The sequence below is a fragment of the Acanthopagrus latus genome, chromosome 3 (assembly GCF_904848185.1).
Source record: "Acanthopagrus latus isolate v.2019 chromosome 3, fAcaLat1.1, whole genome shotgun sequence".
NCBI classification, from domain to species: Eukaryota; Metazoa; Chordata; class Actinopteri; order Spariformes; family Sparidae; genus Acanthopagrus; species Acanthopagrus latus.
The window spans coordinates 8950493-8968958 of record NC_051041.1 but is presented as its reverse complement, the minus strand read 5'-3'; the positions used below and the strand labels follow the sequence as shown (position 1 = coordinate 8968958).

Genomic DNA, 18466 nt, shown 5'->3' with positions numbered 1-18466 from the left:
CTCTGTGTATGTCAGGCTGCCATGATGAGGGGTCACAGAAATTGTTAGCATTTATATAGATACATTCCTCAATGAATTACCACAAGCAATAAAGCAGTTTATGCTGTTGCTCACAGTATGAACAACTCGATACTTTAATTTGTTCTAGTTTCTTTAATCTAAATGACTTTTTTGGACTCCAGTCCATGACAACCCGTACCATTAATATTCTTTTCACGTCATACATTTTTTTGCCTGTAATGAGTAATCATCATCATGTGCCTCTGGGACTTGGCAGCCTGTGAGTTTTCATTCCATACAAACACTGCAGCAGGTGACTTGACAGATCAGCTCTCGCTCCCTGTTTGAGACTCAATAATCAGCACCTCCATTGCACATGATTGCCCGTCCCTGCCTCGCTAAATTACACAAGATAACAGGAGGCAAAGCGCAGAAATATCAGTGTTAAGTGTCACTTTTTAAACTCACAACAAGGCGGTGGGGAAATGAGAAACAGAGACCAAGAGAGAAAGGGGAAGGACGACTATAGCAGCAAAGTGGAAAACCTCTTGGGCAATCTCCACCTGGGACTCTTCTTTTTTTCTTTGTTGCTTTAGAATAAAATATTTTATACCGTTAAAAGCCCCCAAGCACACAGAAGATCATTTGGTAATACCGGCTGCTGAGTTTGTGAAAAGATAGAGACAGTGAGTCTCAGGGCTTATACAATATGCTGCAGAAAACGATTTTATAAAAGGTATTATGTTGTTATATGCTGGAAATAAAAACATTGAACAATAGTTAACAGAACAGTTAATATGTATTTTAAAAGACAGACATGGAATAAGGTTGTGTTTTCTAAAATGTAACTGTTTTGTTTAATTGTGTTGTGTTTTGTGAAATGTTGGTGTGCTTTGTGTCCTTGCGCCTTCCTAAAGTTGTTGAGTTTTCTAGAATGCGATGTTTTTTCCTAATGTTGAAGTGTTTTGTGAAATATCTTTTTGTGAAATGTTGTGAAATGTGAAGTGTACCTTGTGTAAAGCTGAAATGTCATCCCGTCTTCCAAAATGTCTTGAGTTTTGTCTATATTTACGTTGTGTTTTGGTAAACGTTCTTGCGTTATGACCCTCTGGGCCACTGTACCTGTCTCTTTAAAAACATTTCTATACACATTTGTATGAAACTCTGGACGGTTAAAGTGTATGACAGTAAACAATATAAATCATTCAGGCATATTTTCACGAAGTAACTGGTGTGAAGATGGAATGATAAACGGGTTCGCGTTGTTCAGTCACGTATCATACAACACAGAGCCTCAGACTTTCGGTGACGCCTCCGGGAGGTCACGTTGTGTGGCTGTGTCTCGTGACGCTACCGAGGGGCGGGTTATCAACAACAGAGTCGGTCTGTGGAGCTAACGTTACGGAGGGACAGAGCTCGAGTGTTGTTTTGAATTTGCTAGAAGGCACCGACTGGAAAGGGGGGCCAGGGCCTGTGGATAAGATGGCGGATGTGGAAGGCGATGAAACTCGGGCGACTCTCCCTTCGGCATCCCGTAACGGTCCGGTTGTGGCTTCGTCCGCGAGCACCGCGGGCCAGAACGCGACCATGGTAACGTCGGGTCCGCGGATGGTGAGGATAGTCAAGTCGGAGTCGGGCTACGGGTTCAATGTTCGCGGTCAAGTCAGCGAAGGGGGACAGCTTCGGAGCATCAACGGGGAACTGTACGCTCCTCTTCAGCATGTCAGCGCTGTTTTGCCCGGAGGCGCGGCGGACCGAGCCGGGATAGCAAAAGGCGACAGGATCCTGGAGGTGTAAGTCAGCTCCTGTTCCGTTCAACTGAGCCAGGTTGTTAGCAAGAACGGCTAGCTAGCCAGTTTAGCCCGTGTTGATCTAATTTCAAGCAAACATGAACCTTCTTCAAGGTAGCCACTTCTTTGATAAAAAGTAGCTGTTTACTTAACCAAGTATTTACGAATTCAGGCTACGGTCATTTGCACCTCTTGTGTGCATTTGGTAATGTAGCTACATCAAGCTAACGCTAGTGAGTTAGCCGTAACTAGAAAGCTAACCAGCTTACATAAGTTGGACAACAGGCTGTGCATGTTGATTAGCTTTGGCTAGCTAGCGAGCCAGGTAGCTAACGTGTTGTTCAGCTAGCCCTTTGCACAGTGACTGCTCCAGCAGGACTGTGAGGACAGAATCTAATTGACATTGCATTGTCATGTGGATCAAGGTAGGGATGTCTATTTTGACCCCTGGCCGGAGACAGTGGATGGCAGTGTTGTCACTCAAATTCACTGTCATATGTGACTGTGTTCGCTTCTGGACTTGCTTGACAGACTAACATTCACAACAACGGTTTACATGGGACAGTTTTAGGCTCTGTCCATTGTTTTTGCCTATGATCCTAATCAGTATATGTGAATGATGTTGATATACATGGCCTGATACCGGAGACACCCTGTAGGAGTGATTTTCTGTTCAGTCAAACTCTTGCTGTCATGCCAGGAAAAGTCAGCTGGCCTTTCCCTAGGGGCGACTTTAATGGAAATCACCCAATAGTTTCTATAACCCATTCATTTTTAGCAACTATGTAATAGTCAACTCTGAAGAGAAGGGAGGTCCCCACAGGGTTTAAGCTCGCAGGTATGTAGGTTTCTGATAATGACATCAATCTCCTACCATAGTCATGGGCCTGAGCTCTAATAAAGGCTACATACTGGAACCACAGAGAGGGAACCACATTTTTTGATATAGTAAATGATAATATACATCTTCTAAAAGTTGATTATTTTTGGCCTGGCCTTATTATCAGGATTTGAGGAGTTAAGATGTTCGTGTGTTGCTGTGAACTCGATTATAGGCTAAAGTTAGACTAAGTGAGAAGAGAAACAGAAAACAGGGAACACTTCTCTACTTCCACTTGCTGAGGCAACAAAAACAGATTTTACCTAATCTGTGTTTTTTTCCCCCCCCATTTTTACTGCTAAATGTCTCCCTGGTCATATGACAGGACCAGTGCTTGTCATGTGACTTATTAACCAGCTTGACCATTTCGCAAAAACCTGAAAACAAGAATCATCATGTTTACTATGTCATATGTCAGCACTTTTGCGTAGTTTTATGAACAAGGACAGGGAACAATGTTGCTTCATTGGTGATAAACAGCTGACAGACTCTACTGACTGCTACCTGTGTGTAGTTTGTGTGAAACATCATATTTTAGTGGACAAATAGTGGACAGACCGTTGCTTGCACTCTTGCTTGTTCCCTCCTCTCCTGTGTGTCCTGCTGTCTCTCATAGGAAGATTAGCAGAGACACCTGATGCTGGTGCCATCTGGCCTCGGCAAAGCCAGGAAGGGAGGTGTCTCACAGCACCAAAGGAAAGGGAGACGTTAGAGAGATGACCTGGTTACTCAGCACCATCAACACTGTGTTTATCAGTAAAAGACTAAATGCACTGACATTACCACACGCCAATAAAGGAAAATGAACATTTGCGGCAGTTGGTTAACATTTCATATTTATTTTTACCAACTGGACCAATCCACCTGAAATATACTTTATGTGTCAGAGTCATTATGATATTCAGTGTTTAGCTGCATTTATTCAGTCACAGCGTGCCGTCGACTCAACTGTTATGGTTGCCAGGTTGGGATCAGCAACCATATTGAGAAATTGGCAACAAATTCTTGGCTTTGGCAACAATTTTGTCAACATATGAAAAAAAGGGAAGGGAAAAAAATGACGTAAATCCAAAACTGTATATTCTTTAAGTATATGTTGCATTTATTTACACATTGCTGTCACAGTCATAACAGGAATCAAACAACACTGGTGCATTTACTCACGTGTGTACAGACACTGAAATTAGTATTCAGACAGTTTTAAATATTAAGAATTGTTATGTCTTGAGATTTTGATATATTTGACACCACTGAAAAGTATTAGATAAAACATAAACTGCAAAGAATTTGGCTGTTTGATCACTGTCATGAAGCTTTCAGACATTCTTGAATGTCACATTTTCATTATTAAGCTGTTGTATAATGGCGTAGTATCTTATTCATTAAGAATATAAGGTAATGAATGAATGGCAACCATATGTTCTGTTTTGGTAACCAAAAGCCTGGTATTTGATGCTGTGAGATACCCTGAGTTTAAGTATTGGAATACATAGTTGGAATGGAGCCTTATTATTTAAACCAGAAATCATTTTACTGAACTATGCTACACTTATTTGACACCATAGTAGCCTGATATAGGTAAAGGTAGTGCCAAATGCTTGGTCTGTTCCCTTCTTTGTGTTGATCATTTGCCATGTTGAAATATAAAGTGATTATGTGTAAAACAGCGGGAATAGAGGATTTTTAAAACTCCTCGCTGACTTTCTTTCTGTCTCTCACACCACTTTACTTTCCCTCCAGTAATGGGGTCAGTGTGGAAGGTGCCACCCATAAGCAGGTGGTGGATCTGATCCGTGCAGGGGAGAAAGAGCTGGTTCTGGCTGTGCTGTCTGTCCCAGCTCAGGAGGCCGATGGGTTGGAAGGAGGAGAGGAAGTCCAACCCAACTACGACTACAGCGACAAGCAGGCTGTGCCCATTTCAATTCCCACATACAAACATGTAGAGCAGCACTCCGAGAGGTTTGTGGTGAGTGCTGGTTTGAGTCATTGCCTTATATATCTTCCGCTCAAGCAGGTAGAAAACGTGTTTTTTCCTATGGCAGTATTAAAAGAATGTATAATTCCTGATTGTAAACATGAATTCCCTCTACTTTAGTCCACTACAGTCTGTCTGTCCTGTCTTTGTCTCACAGGTGTACAACGTGTACATGTCAGGTAGACAGCTGTGCTCAAAGCGCTACCGCGAGTTCGCCATCCTGCACCAGAACCTAAAGAGGGAGTTTTCCAACTTCAACTTCCCAAAGCTTCCTGGTAAATGGCCCTTCTCCCTGTCTGAACAGCAGCTGGATGCTCGCCGCAGAGGCCTGGAGGAATATCTCGAGCGAGGTAGGCTGATTCAGAAAGGTCTCCGGCTATAAACCCCTTTTCTATGTTGATTTTCAACATGGGCAAAGATGAAAGGCTGTTTTTTTTTATTTCAAGAAAAGTAAAGCATTTAGACCCATCAAAATCCATAATAACCACACATACCAAGACAAGGAATAATTACATTTTTACATCCAGAAATCATGTTTTAATTGGGATAGAAAATGGGGCAAGCACTGGCTTTGCTAATACATTAAATCTGATCACAAGACATAGCCAAAGTGACATTTTCCCGTCCTCCTTTATTTGATTTACTTTGGCCTCTCTCTCTTCCTCTCCACCTTTCTCTGTCTCTATATCTCTAGTTTGCTCTGTGCGGGTGATAGGCGAGAGTGACATCATGCAGGAGTTTCTCTCTGAATCAGATGAGGTATGCATCCCAATTTATTGTTGTTCTGATATGGACTGTACTAGAGTGTGGCTCCTTTTGATTCTGAGCTGAGTGGGAGAAAGTTTTTCTGCATCTCTTTCGAAACTTTCTCCAATGTACAACATGAGTCTCGTCAAACAGGGAATGTGCACGGCATCACAGTACCTTCTTGCTTTTCAGTTAGATTTAGCTTTTTTGCTAATTCATATTAGGGCTATGTTTGTCTTTAACTTTTAGATATTGTATAGTGGGCCTTTTGAGAGGATTTGAGGTATATAAAAATGTGTGATAAAGTAATGACTACATGTTTAACTCCCCTTTAGTCTTTCAGTAAAATAATTCTCCTAAACAACTGATGTAGATGGGGACCTGTTTTAAAACATGAGGCTGAGTAAATAAAGACTTGATAATCATGAATAATAATTTTTTGGTGAACTTTTCCTTTAATTGCGTTCCCTGTCTAGTGCTTTGAGGAATATTAGTAGCAGAGACAAATGCAATTCTACTTAATTAATCCAGCGCTCCAGAAGGATTAGGATTTCTAACAGATAGGAGGTCTGGTTTAGATATGTCTTGTTTGTTTGTTTGTTTAATCAAAAAGGACTTACCAATAATTCTGAACCAACACACGTTTGCACCCTCATACAAGATGACACACACCCTTGTTAATCCACACAAGTTAGTGCAGCTCTGCAGCTGTTCTCATTATGTGTTGCTTCACTGTGCAGAACTACAATGGAGTAACAGATGTAGAACTGCGGATAGCCCTGCCAGACAAGACCACCATCTCTGTCAGAGTCCGCAAGAACAGCACCACAGATCAGGTGTACCAGGTGAGAACACGTGACATCTGGGTTGAGGCTCTCACACAGCTATATTGTACAGTTTATTGCCCTGCTGTTTGTATCCATCTGGAATTGTAATACGTGTATTAAGTGTGCAGACACAGTGACTACATTTTAGTGGCAATAGAAATTCAAAGACCAGTGTTTTTCTTACATAACTAACTCTATGTTGCTCTTCCTCTAGGCATTAGTGTTAAAGGTTGGAATGGACAGTATTATGGCGAGCTACTTTGCCCTTTTTGAAGTCATCAACCACTCCTTTGGTAAGAGCTCTGCGTGTATTTGATGCTTATGAGTGTAATGAATGAATTTAAAAGCACCCTCTTGTGTGTCTTCAACGCATGACCACTAGTTTTCTAAAGAAAGACCTGTGCCCTCCCATCGGTGTGTTTAATCCATTTAGCCTAGGGTTATGGCTGAGTTTTTTGACAGCAAGGGCAGGTAATTGGGTCCAGGCTAGATTTTTTTTTTTTTAATGACTAAACAGACTTCCCCTCTTCCTTTTTAACTCCTTCCTAATCTCTCTCCTTTTTTATTTGTTGCAGTGAGGAAGCTGGCACCTAATGAGTTTCCCCACAAGCTTTATGTGCAGAATTACACGTCGGCTGTGCCGGGGACCTGCTTGGCGCTCCGCAAATGGTTGTTCAGCTTCCAGGAGGAGGAGTTGCTAAGAGACAACCCACTGGCACTGCATTACTGCTTCCACCAGGTAATAACAATAATTGAATCCCACTTGCTATGGACTTTGGGAAACTCAGCACTTTTATTTCTTCTTCAAGAAATAAACAAAATCAGGGAATTTTACTTTATTACTCTATTGTTTTGCTTGTAAGCACTTCTACTGGTCGAAGAATCATTCAGTACTTTGTGTATTATCCTGACTTTCAAACTCATTAGAGGAAAGTTGTAACAATTTTAAAGTAGTCTTGTCTTCTGAAAGGCTTCCCAACAGGCTTTGGCATTAAAACAACCAAAACTAAGCATAGTGGTAGTTGAAATCCTGCCAGCTGGGCCTCTTGGAAAATTCACTGTGACAGTCCGGGACCAAAGTTATACTTGCAGCTGACATCCTAAGTCAGGTCACATCTTATACAAAATATCAGGCTGTATCAATCACAAAGTCCTACAAATGTCATCCTAAATTGAAAATGAATAATCTGGTGCTTCAAAATGTATGAACATCTCCAGTAAACCAGAGAACTTTGATTTTCTGCAAGCCAGTTAAACTTTTCCACAGTTTCTGAAGTATGAAGTGGGAACTTGACAAAGTAATCCTCTGATGCAAATGCACTAAAAATAGCCATAGCAGCAGCAGCAGTAGCCTGCAGGCTGTCTACTGACCCAACTAAGGTCACCACCTGAAGCATTTTATGCATGTGAGGTTTAGCAGTGACTCATTAAAATAATTTCTGTGAGTGAAGTCAGCACGGTGTTTGCACTCTTGAAAACAAATGTACCCAGAATACTTAAACCTGCAATAACTGACTTTTTTGGGCCACTCCTTTGACAGCATTGACATATCATCAAATTTAGATTTGAAATATCAAACTTTTTTTTAGCAAAAGTTGCATTTGCTTGTCTGGCAGTTATTATCATTCATTTCAAGCCCTTTTAGCTGTTTTTGTCTCCTCCATCTCCTGAGGAAAATATCTGCCTCTTTAGCTATAAATTGCTCCACTATGTTCACCAGCTAGTCACTAACTGTGTCTGTCTAGTGCTGGCTGCTGAGTGTCCAGTTGGTTATGAAGCTTTCTGGACAAAAACAGCCACCTGAGAGAGTGAATCAAAACAGTGAATTTTAGTCAAATAGCTAAACAACCAGCTGAAACTGATATTAAAGCTCTAAGAAGCCTAGCAGAGCTACAGATTTAGGTTCTAATTCTCTGGAGGTTCATCATTATGAGTTGACGCCTTTACATAGTCATAGTGCTATTTCATACATTGTTATATGTAAAGTGTAAATTATGGAGAGCTGAAGGGTTGTTATTGGTTGAACTCAATAGTGTGAGCCAGAATATCTTTCTCAATGTTTTTAATGACTAATCATTTTTGTGCAGTGAACCACAAATGATAAACGGTGTTGTATCTCTTCATGCCACCTCAACCCCCCACCCACCCCGCCCCCTGTTTGTCTAGGCACTGGAAGATGTGAAGAAGGGATTCATAAAAACAGAGGACAAATCCTACCAGCTGCAGAAGCTGGCAGAGCAGCGCAAGATGGCCACGGTCAGTCCCACAGACCACTCTTTGTTCGGGGAGGGCATTGGGATGACTACACTTTTTGCCTGCTGACCAGAGCCATCACCAAAACGTTACCAAATGAAAATGGACAGAAAAGCCAGAACCCCTTTCACACTGTGGAATACAGCCCTCTGTGGTGTTCAGAGATCCAGCCATTGAGTTTATATTGATGTTTGTAAAACATTAACTGAAAGTGGCATGTGTGACTGTGGGGGTTTCTCTGTGTGAACTCCATTTGCAACTGTGTAGCTCTCAGCACAGCATTTCCAAACTCTTAAAGGGCAACCTTTTAGATAAATGAATGTGAAAACAAAACAATAGTTTACATTGTTCCGAATGTGAGGCAGCATGTGATATCACAACTGCTCTTACAAATAGGAAACCTGCTTCACTGTTTGGGACCAGGGACTGAAGCGAACCAGATGTAGAAACTAAAATATTTGGTTAGCGTACACACTTAATGTTATCGTTTTCACAGCTTGACAAGTGCCCATTTACTCTGCACTCTCCTCCCAAGGAATATGAGCTCATGAAACAAGTTTCTCATAAACCAAAATACTCTAAGATGTCGTTATTGGGACAGTAATGTATATGAGGGTAGGCGAGAACTCTGGTCACAGCTTGTTAACAGGGTTTTTTAGAGTAACTGGATTAAGGAAAAAGAAGTAAACTTAATCTTGTTTGCCATAACCTTGTTACTTATAGTATTAGCAACTGATGTATGTGCTCTATAATACTTCGTCTGTTAGTACCTGAGTCTGCTGCGGACATGTGAGGGCTACAATGAGGTGGCGTTCCCCCACTGCGCCTGTGATTCCAGGAGGAAGGGACACGTCATCACAGCTATCAGCATCCATCACTTCAAGCTGCACGCTTGTACTGAGGATGGCACGCTGGAGGTGAGTGAGTGTTCGGGCTTTTTCTAAAATGTGTAAATACAGTACAAGTAGAAGGTTCGGGGGGGAGAGGGGGGCATTCAATCATTGCTGAGAGTCGCTCATGTGCATTTCTCAACAGACAGGATGTAACCAGTAAGAGGCAGAGTAGGGTGGGTCAAGCTGAGCAAGATAGTGTGATCTAAAATTGCGCTGCTACAGCATTAGCAACTGTAAAATATATACACTATATATATTTTGCAATAGATATATGTAATTTTTATATTTATATAATGCCTGTTACATGACGCACATAATTTACAGAGGTAAAGGCTCAACTCCAAACCAGGCATTGCAGACAGTGCAGGAACAGTGTTTCTCTGTGGAAAAGAGAAGCTGCCTTTGGTGTGGTTTTTCACTGTGCAGACCTTAAACATGCACAAAAATGCTACAAAAATATAATGAAGGACAGACAAAAACCTCCAAAGCATGATTTGACCTCTTTGATATTCCGTAGCTCTAATAAATGTGTTAAAACTCATCAAATTGTTTCCTTCCTCTGTGAGCCCTTCTGGAATATACTTTGAAAATGACTATGTGCTTGCCTCTAAAACTGTAAAATAAATGAATAAATAAATAAATAAAAATCCACACTGGTGGTCGATGACATGTTTGGTTCTCTAGTCACCACTCAGTGGTTCTACCTAGGTGCTGCAGTTTGACATTATGTGCACAATAGGCTGCACCTCTTGTTCTTTCTTCTTGTTTTATGTATATTAGCGGGTCACAAACCAACTTTAAAGAAAGCAATTTGGCTGCATAATGTTGACCCTATTTATCAGCCAGAAAGGCTACTCATAAATGGCCAATAATACAAAGTTCCCAAAACAATAAGAGTAAATATTTGGCCTGATACTTGTCGTGTGTCACTGAATCAAACCAATAAACATTTGCATTCCTGTGAACACACGGGGCTCACCTCCTGTAAACTGTCTCTTCTTCAGAACCAGGTGATAGCTTTTGAGTGGGGGGAGATGCAGCGCTGGGACACTGACGAGGAGGGCATGGCCTTCTGCTTTGAGTACGCTAGAGGAGAGAAGAAACCTCGCTGGGTCAAGATCTTCACTCCATACGTGAGTATTAACACACCTCCACTGCAGTTTTACTGTGTTTATTTATTCACTTGATTGGACTTTGAGTGGCTGTAAGATTACACAAGCACTTTCCTTTACATGTAGTAAGAAGAAAGAAAAAAAACACCTCATGAAAACTTGCAGGCAGAAGTCTGAATTACAATCCTGTTCCCTTTTTCCTCCCAGTTTAACTACATGCATGAGTGCTTTGAGCGCGTCTTTTGTGAGCTGAAGTGGAGGAAACAGGTAAGGACCACTCCTTTCCTCTTTCTTTCTGGGAAGCATATGACTCCGTGCCAAGTTTGAAATTCTAAACTTAGCTTATTATTTGAAGTTTCTTGCCAAATACAATACACCACTAAGACGTTTTCTTCAGGCTGCTGTTTTATATGCCATGATTCATTTTATACGTTTTTCCTGGTGTCAGGTTGAGGAAGAGGCATCTGACAAAGACAACAAAAACTGCAGCAACAATGGTGAGCAGCAAGCATGTTTTGACATACTCTATTTGTCCTAAATACAAAGCAGTAATATTGTTTGAGACACACATAGCACAGCACAACGAAGGCACCGGTACAAAGGGTGAGGGGCTAGATTTTATCTAGGGTGAATCATGAAGATATATGTATTCAGATGTGGTATTGAGAGGTGCTTTGAATGACAACACCCATCAAACAACATGAATTATGCAAAACTTCCTTATCTGCCAAAAATCTGAAAGGGCAAGAGCAGGACAAGGACTTGGAGTATGCTACCTGCATTTATTTGTGTGTGTGTTAAAGGCAAAAGCTATACCTGAGTAGCTTCACTTTAGTGACATTAAATTACACTCGCCTAAAAATGCACATCCAGATACGCTTTCAGTGTTTTATTATCTCTTTTGTGCAGCTCCCATGGCATATATAAGCTGAACAAAATAAAGAGGCGTTGACAAAAAAAGCTGCATAAGCGCTGGTAAATAGTCCATAAAATGAAGCCGAGTATGGAGAGAGAAATTCTCTTCCAGTGCTGTCAGATTGCTGTGAAAAGAAGCATAAAGAAACTATTCCCAAACTTCAGAAAAAGATCTTCTGTGGCCTCCTCAAACTTTTAATCACAACTGCGACAAACACACTAGACTTAAATGCAGTTGTTCCCAAAGTTCATTTGATGTCATTAACAGAACATTCAATGTGATCTTGTGATAAATGAATAAACTCGTCTTTAAACTAAACTTGGATGTTGTGTTGAAGTCCGTTCCCTGGCCACATCCAAACGCCTGGACTTTCCTACTCTAGCAGACTTGCAGATTTTTAATAATGCTCTCCTTTCCTGCATTGCCACCAAATGGTGATGGTTAAGGTCATTAGGCGGCACACATCAGTTAAATGAAGAATAACATGTCCCATAGCGTCCTTGATTCATCAGTTCTGTTTTTTAATGTAAATGTGTAATCATACATATTTTACAATAATTTTGAGTAATAAATACAGAATTGACATTCATTTTTTCATGGGTTTTCTGGTAAATTATCTTTCATGTCTCAAGTGCATTACCTTGGGCTTTGCCCCCGATATAGACAAGAGTGTCGCTGCACGTGTAGACACGTGACCTGTTATCAGAGCCATCTCCAAAAGGCCAACACAAGGGGAAGTTGAAACTATTTGTCCCATGTGAGACGGCACGAGGCCAGTAACACAAGTATGTGGACCAGCAACTGAAAGGCATGAGGATGAGGAAGGAAGTTTCATAGAACAGAGACACCTGACGAGAGGCTCGGATGGTTCAGGCTACAGAGGATCATAATCATTAATTGAAGCACATAATCAGTGCAGGGAAGTTTCTCAGGGACACTGTTGCTGAGACAGACTGAGCTGTGTTGTGTTGTAGCAGCATTTTTTGTAAGTCACATGACATGCAGGAAAATAAAAAAAGCCCATCATTCAGACCTGTTTCCTGAACCGTCTCTCTGTGTTCCACAGAGTATCTGCCTCCACTGGAGACACAGCAGAAGGGATGGCGCCACCTAGGGGGGGAGATCGCAACATCCTAAAACCATTTGTCATCAACCCTAACTAGAACTGGTCCACTTGCATCTTCACAACCACCCCAGAGAGCGCCCATTGACAAACACAGGACTGAGCGACAGACTGAGGGGATCCATGCCCCGAAAAAACAAACTGGAAGTGAGCTATTTGGGAAATTGGACTAGTCACACTTAACCGACCCCAGGGATACACACAGCAAGAGGAGCAATGAAGGAGAATAAACAAAAGCCAACTTTCATGTCATTTACTAGATCTCCATAGCGTTTCTGTTGTTATCCCCCATGCATCCGCCCTGTGATGTGGGGCAGGACACGAGCAGAGTCTCGCCAACCGGCCGACACGTAACACACAAATGCAGCGCGTGACTGGCCAGGGTCCGACAGTGCCGAGGGGAGCACCTCGATGAATCGTTGGAGCTGACGTGACGGTCAGTTCTCCCAAGCACGACCAACTCGGTCCGAAGCCTTCAGCATGGCCCTCGTCTGCTGAACAGAGCTGATGGAGGAGTTAGTCTTTAACAGTTAGTGATGAAGAAAGAAAGCATAATCGTGCTTTACACCGATGATGGACATTAACACAAAAATTATGTTTTCTATCTGTGAGTCAGAGATGTACTGTCTCTGTCAGAAGACATAGGCGACAGAAATGTTACTAACTGCAAACAGATGTGAGAGGACGTGTTCGTAATAATGTTGTATGTTTAACAATCTTACTTCTGATAAAACATAGATTAATATAAGAGCTATAATAATTGGTTTCTTGATCTAACACAATGAAACACTAACTGAATTACGTCCAAGCTGCTCTGACTAATCCCCATTTTCCACCTCGTCTTCTGGTCCAACCCACGCTACCTGAGACCGACATCTGTTGGCCGGCTGCCATTAAAATGTGTGTATGTGGGTATATGTGTAATGTTAATATCCCCCCCCCCGCCAGTGTTTTTATTGTGATTTTTCGGAGCTTTGATGAGACTCTCATTCCCAGCTCTGTGCAGGGAGGGTGTTTTTGAACTAAAGGTTGAAGGGCCAAAGTGTGGATGTCTTCGTGGGGGAGTCTGTCTGTCTGACCGGTTGTGAAAACACAGGACAGATAAGACTGTTCGGCTGCAGTTTTCTGAGCGGGCAGCAGAGAGCAGCAGAGCGTAAGAAAGATTCAGTCGTAGGTTTTGAGCAGGAATAGAAATCTTCTCAGAGCTTCTTTAGGAGTGATCCCTCGGGCTCTGAAACTCACCCAAAAGTATCACTCCGCTGCAGTTTGTGCATTAACCACATCAGGAGGACAGGTGGCCTGTGTGTGTGCGCGTGCATGTATTTTTGTGTGTTGCACGGAGAGTAGATGGTGCATTCTGTTGTTTGTCTGCAAACCATCAGCATACATAGCAATGCAGGCAGCTGTCCGCCTCTTACTGATCTAAATGAGTACAGTATTAGTTGTGTGTGTCTGCATATGATATGTATGACAGTTACAACTGACATATGACACCGATAACTATTTTTGTTTTAGAGCAGCATTAAGTTCTCACATGAAAACGATAAAATGTTTTTCCTTTTTTTCTCTCCGTAGATGTTCAGTTTAAAACACTGTGTCTCACTTTGATTGTGTAGAGAGCACGTTTACGTTTGGACAAAAGAAGATGCTTTTTGTGTGGAAATGTATTGACTTCACCTGAGTGCGGTGAGTGAGTTATGTTTATCCCACTAAGGGCTAATAGTTTCATCCCGGCCGGTTCATTCGTGCGCTTCACTCGCCTTCTGGCAAGCGACCAAAAACCCGACAGCTGAAACCGGGAGCGATGCTGGTTTATCTTTTATTCACACTGACTTTGAGAGCACAAGTTCAAGTTTCAGATTGTTAGAAAATGATTCCTTTTATTTTACAGTTGAGCTTAGCTTCGGCTTCAATAAACTGCTAAATTTGCTTTCAGTCAGTTACCTTGGAGCATGCTTTTGTGAGTGTGCGTGTGCTTTTGTGTGTGTGTGTGTGTGTGTGTGTCCTCTGTGTTTATCACTGACATTGCTGATAAGCTTTTAGGCTGTGATTGGACGTCTCTGATGAGCTGTCGGTGTGAGAGCCGGCAAATGAAGATGGGGTTTTTTTTGTATCTGTACGACAGCTGAGACGCCAGACAGATGGAGACAAATGGGAGGCGTCTCCTATTGTCTAGCTAACATTCACGGCTCCTCACATGCTTTTCCAGCACACACACACACACACACACACACACACACACACACACGGCTCTTTCTCCCTGCTACTCTGATTATCATTTAGCGGAACATCGCGGGATATTTTTGCTCTTTGTCATCCAGTTGTTGCCTCTGTTACACATCAGTCTATAGCAATACATGCCATATTGTTGTAGCATATTGTGTGTTTTACACACACACACATGCACACACCATTGGTAGCTGGATTGAGAAAGAGACTGCAGATTGCTGGATGGTCATTTTGACAGCTGAAGTAATAGCCAATTCAAAGATGGATGACATTAGAATTGGAGCTGTTCAACCATGATGTTTCTTTTTTTTTTTTTTTCCTTCATTTTAAAGATGCAGAGGGAGAGGCAGACGGAGGTGGTGTGATTTGTGTGTGTGTTGGCTTTCCTGTCCTCTGCTCTCATTCTCCAGGTTGGTCTCCCCATCATCACTGGGGGATGCGGTTGCCGTGGCAGCACCACGTTGGCTCCACACGCTCAGTGCAGCCTCTGTTCCTTTTATTCCTGTCAGCCAACTGACTCACTCCTCCCAGTAATGTATTCAAAGCAGTGTTGTTTTTTGTTTTTTTTTTACTGTTTGATGTTTGTTCTCTGTCCCCTTGGCTCATGCTGCTGTGAATAGGCTTTTAGAGAAGCTACTGTTTTTAAAAAAAAAAAAAAAAAAAAAGAATATTTTGATGTTTTCGGTTGGTCTCAGCCAGGTGCCATGTCAGTCTCAGTCGCGGGCAGGTGCGAGTCCTGTTGTTTGTAGTCCGTTTTTTTCGCCATCAGTGAGTTGAACGTCACAGTAACAGTGTTCGGGGTGAAAGCGGAAGAGATGGCAGGAATGTTAAGATGCACGTCTGTCTAAGGTCGGCCGGTGTTCGTCCGTCAGTGTGCGCTGTGCTGTGGGCCACCTGTGTTTGTGTCTTGCGATGCTGGACAGTCTTTGCTTGTAGGATTTGAATTTCCTGACAGGACTGAATAGATACTACAAATGTTGGACGACACAGCAGACGTGGTGTGGGTGAAATATAAAAGTGGAACGTGCATCGAAGGCACAGAAAGTTTGTGTTGAAACGATGCTGTTGCTATAGTAACGCATCGTTTTTTTTCTGAACCTCGTGCCAAAACCAGCACTGATTTCCATAACATCACTGGGCGGCCGATGTGTTTAGATCTCGTCTGTTCGCTCAGAGTCCGGCGTTCAGAGGCAGCTCAGTCGCTCTCCTCCCTTCTGACGCTGTTGGTTCAGCCAACAGTTCAGCCGCAACGTTTGTCTCATCTTCAGCGCTTCTGTGTAGACTTCGTCGACCTCGGGACACGGATCTGGCTCGGAGGGCATTAGCTGCCAGCTTTCCCCATTTCAGCTGACATGTCCTACCCATAATTATTAATGTGAGGGGTGGATGTATGTGTTTGTTTTGAAGAAGGAAAAAAAAAAATGTTAGCCTTTGTGTAATTAATTTCCGTCTTTGCTTTGAAACACGGGTCTTTTTCCCACAGCAAGTAGTCAGTGTGACATTAATTAAAAACCTTAGCCTTGTTTGTCTGTCTTCAGCATAACCTGTAAATAATTGTTTTAAAAAGAAAAGAAAAAGAGAGAATATCTCTTCGACAAAATGCACTCTTGTTTCTCCAACTCCAAAAACTTTTTATTTATTTAAACAGAAATTATTAAAGATTGGGGGAAATGATAGTGTACAGCGCAAGAGCCACCGTCGATCATTATGTTTGTGCGTGGGGCAGAAAACGGCTGTATGGAGGAATGGCGAAACCACGCCATGAAATAAGCTGTTAAAAAAGAGACATCAATTAACACCTGATGCAAAACTACGCCACAAAATGGAGAGTTTTTATATCTTTAAAAAAGAAAAGAAAAGAAACACACACATGAAGGTTTACTAACCAATATAAGAAAAAGGAAAAAAAAAGGTTTGAAAATGTTGTGTAGAGTAATAAATTGTAACAATATTTTAAATAAAGTTATATATTGGGAAAAAAAAACTGCCGTCTGTTTGAATTTATTTACTGACATAAATTGGATCCAGTGGCCAGGTAATGGTGATAGCAGTTTATATTTCTGCAAACCACAGATACGTTGACATCCGTAGCAAGTGCGGCATATCACGTTACCACGCCCTCTGCCACCAGGAGGCGGCGGCGTGATTACAAGCCCAAGAGTTGTACATGACGAGTTTTTGAAGTGATAAAAAAGGAGCTGTAGGACATTTCCAGATTTTCATGGGAAACCAAAACCGGCTGTTTTTCACAGCAAGTAAAATCGTCTCCATCCATTTTTGTGGCGTCAGCCCTGGGGACAAATTTTTAGTCTTTTTTCTTCTCCTAACCAAGTGGTTTCTGTGCGTAAACCTAACTGAAGCATGAGCACGGTGTCACGCAGGACAGGGGAAAAAAACACAACGTGTCAACATAAAGGCACGGTTGGTCCCAAGTAATCTGTGGTTTTGCAGAAATGTGCTTGGCTAACATTTATTCCAGCGACTGGGTTTAATAATGATGAGAAAAAAAAGAATGTTGATGTTTGAAAATGTTGTTAGGAGTAATAAATTTGAAATATTTTAAATAAAGATGTATATTACAGGGAAAATGCTGTTGTTCTTAATCGCTCTCTCCGGGACATAAAATGAAGCCGAGATTCATTTTCTTTATGTTGGCGGTAATTTGAATTCACTTGTGGGGGGGGGGGGGCTTTTATACCCGCTGTTAAATAGAACCTGCGTTGTGTTTATTAACGTATGGATTTTCTTCCTTTCCAGAGGGACCTGGGCAACGTCAAGTCTGTCCTCCTGACATATGGTGATAAACCAACAGCAGTGCTCATCTGGGACCAATTAAGTTCTTAAAGGGGAAAGACGAGTGTTCCTACCAAGCTTTTAACGTCCTTTTATATAAGAATTTGTCAAAACGTTACAGCAGTCACTTTGATAAATGGTGCTTTTGTGAGCTGCCAAGCGAGGTGACGTGCGGCCCGCGTGCGCTTCGTTCAATATCGAGATTCTGCTTTTTCGCCGCTTCTCATTCAGGTTGAGACGAGTCCTGCCATGTGTGCGCATGTGTGGGAGGGATTTATGCAAATGTGGCTCATATTCCGTCGCTGGTGGGTAAATAATCAGTTGAGGGGCAAAATCATCTGGCGCAGAATGACTGAGCCAAGGGGGCTGAAGTGGACTTGACAGCTGATTTTTTTATTTTTTTTGTTATTGTTCCTCTCTACACTTCTAGCTGCGGTGTTAAAGCCCCCCCTCCCCGTGCTCGCGCGCGCTGGATAAAAAGTGAGGGAGGGCCGATCATGACGAGGAACAGATGTGACAGTTTGCTGGCGGGAAACATTTCAGTGTCCCTCATCCCCGTCTCAGTGGCTTAAAGAGGTTTCAGATGAATAGAAATGCAATGTCCAAAGAAAAAGGCTGCTTCTTCAATAGCAGATATGCACAAATTCTAAATAACTGCACATTTCCTGCCTTGAAGACATCCACAGGACCTCAGGAAAAACCAAGTAGTGCTGTACAGTACATAACGGGGAGCATGGCTGCTAATAAAAAGGTCCAGAGGCACATTATTCTGGCAGAGCAACGGCCGCGGTGACATTTTGATGGCCGCACGCCGTGCAGATCTTTATGCTGTTCGCCGTGCTCAACAGGAGCGGTCGCAGCCGGTGAGGAGGAGGAGGAGGAGGAGGTAGCAGTGGCAGCGCCGAGGTGGATCATTATTCAAAAACAA

The 18466-nt window shown here is 42.3% G+C and overlaps 1 protein-coding gene across 2 annotated transcripts; it reads left to right on the top strand.

Moving 5' to 3' along the window:
- Nucleotides 1–1314: 1314 nt before the first annotated feature.
- On the top strand, nucleotides 1315–16305 carry snx27a (sorting nexin 27a). 2 transcript variants are annotated; one of them, XM_037092852.1, is made up of 13 exons: nucleotides 1315–1793; nucleotides 4411–4636; nucleotides 4803–4995; nucleotides 5340–5404; nucleotides 6133–6237; nucleotides 6434–6512; nucleotides 6795–6958; nucleotides 8386–8475; nucleotides 9240–9389; nucleotides 10370–10498; nucleotides 10685–10744; nucleotides 10926–10974; nucleotides 11387–11779. In XM_037092852.1, the coding sequence occupies exons 1-13, from the start codon at nucleotides 1483–1485 to the stop codon at nucleotides 11407–11409; spliced, it is 1644 nt and encodes a 547-aa protein (XP_036948747.1). In that variant the 5' UTR covers nucleotides 1315–1482; the 3' UTR covers nucleotides 11410–11779. The 2 variants fall into 2 exon arrangements, with proteins under 2 accessions (XP_036948747.1, XP_036948746.1); XM_037092851.1 differs by lacking the exon at nucleotides 11387–11779 and adding an exon at nucleotides 12460–16305 and having other exon boundaries at nucleotides 1318–1793.
- Nucleotides 16306–18466: the final 2161 nt, after the last annotated feature.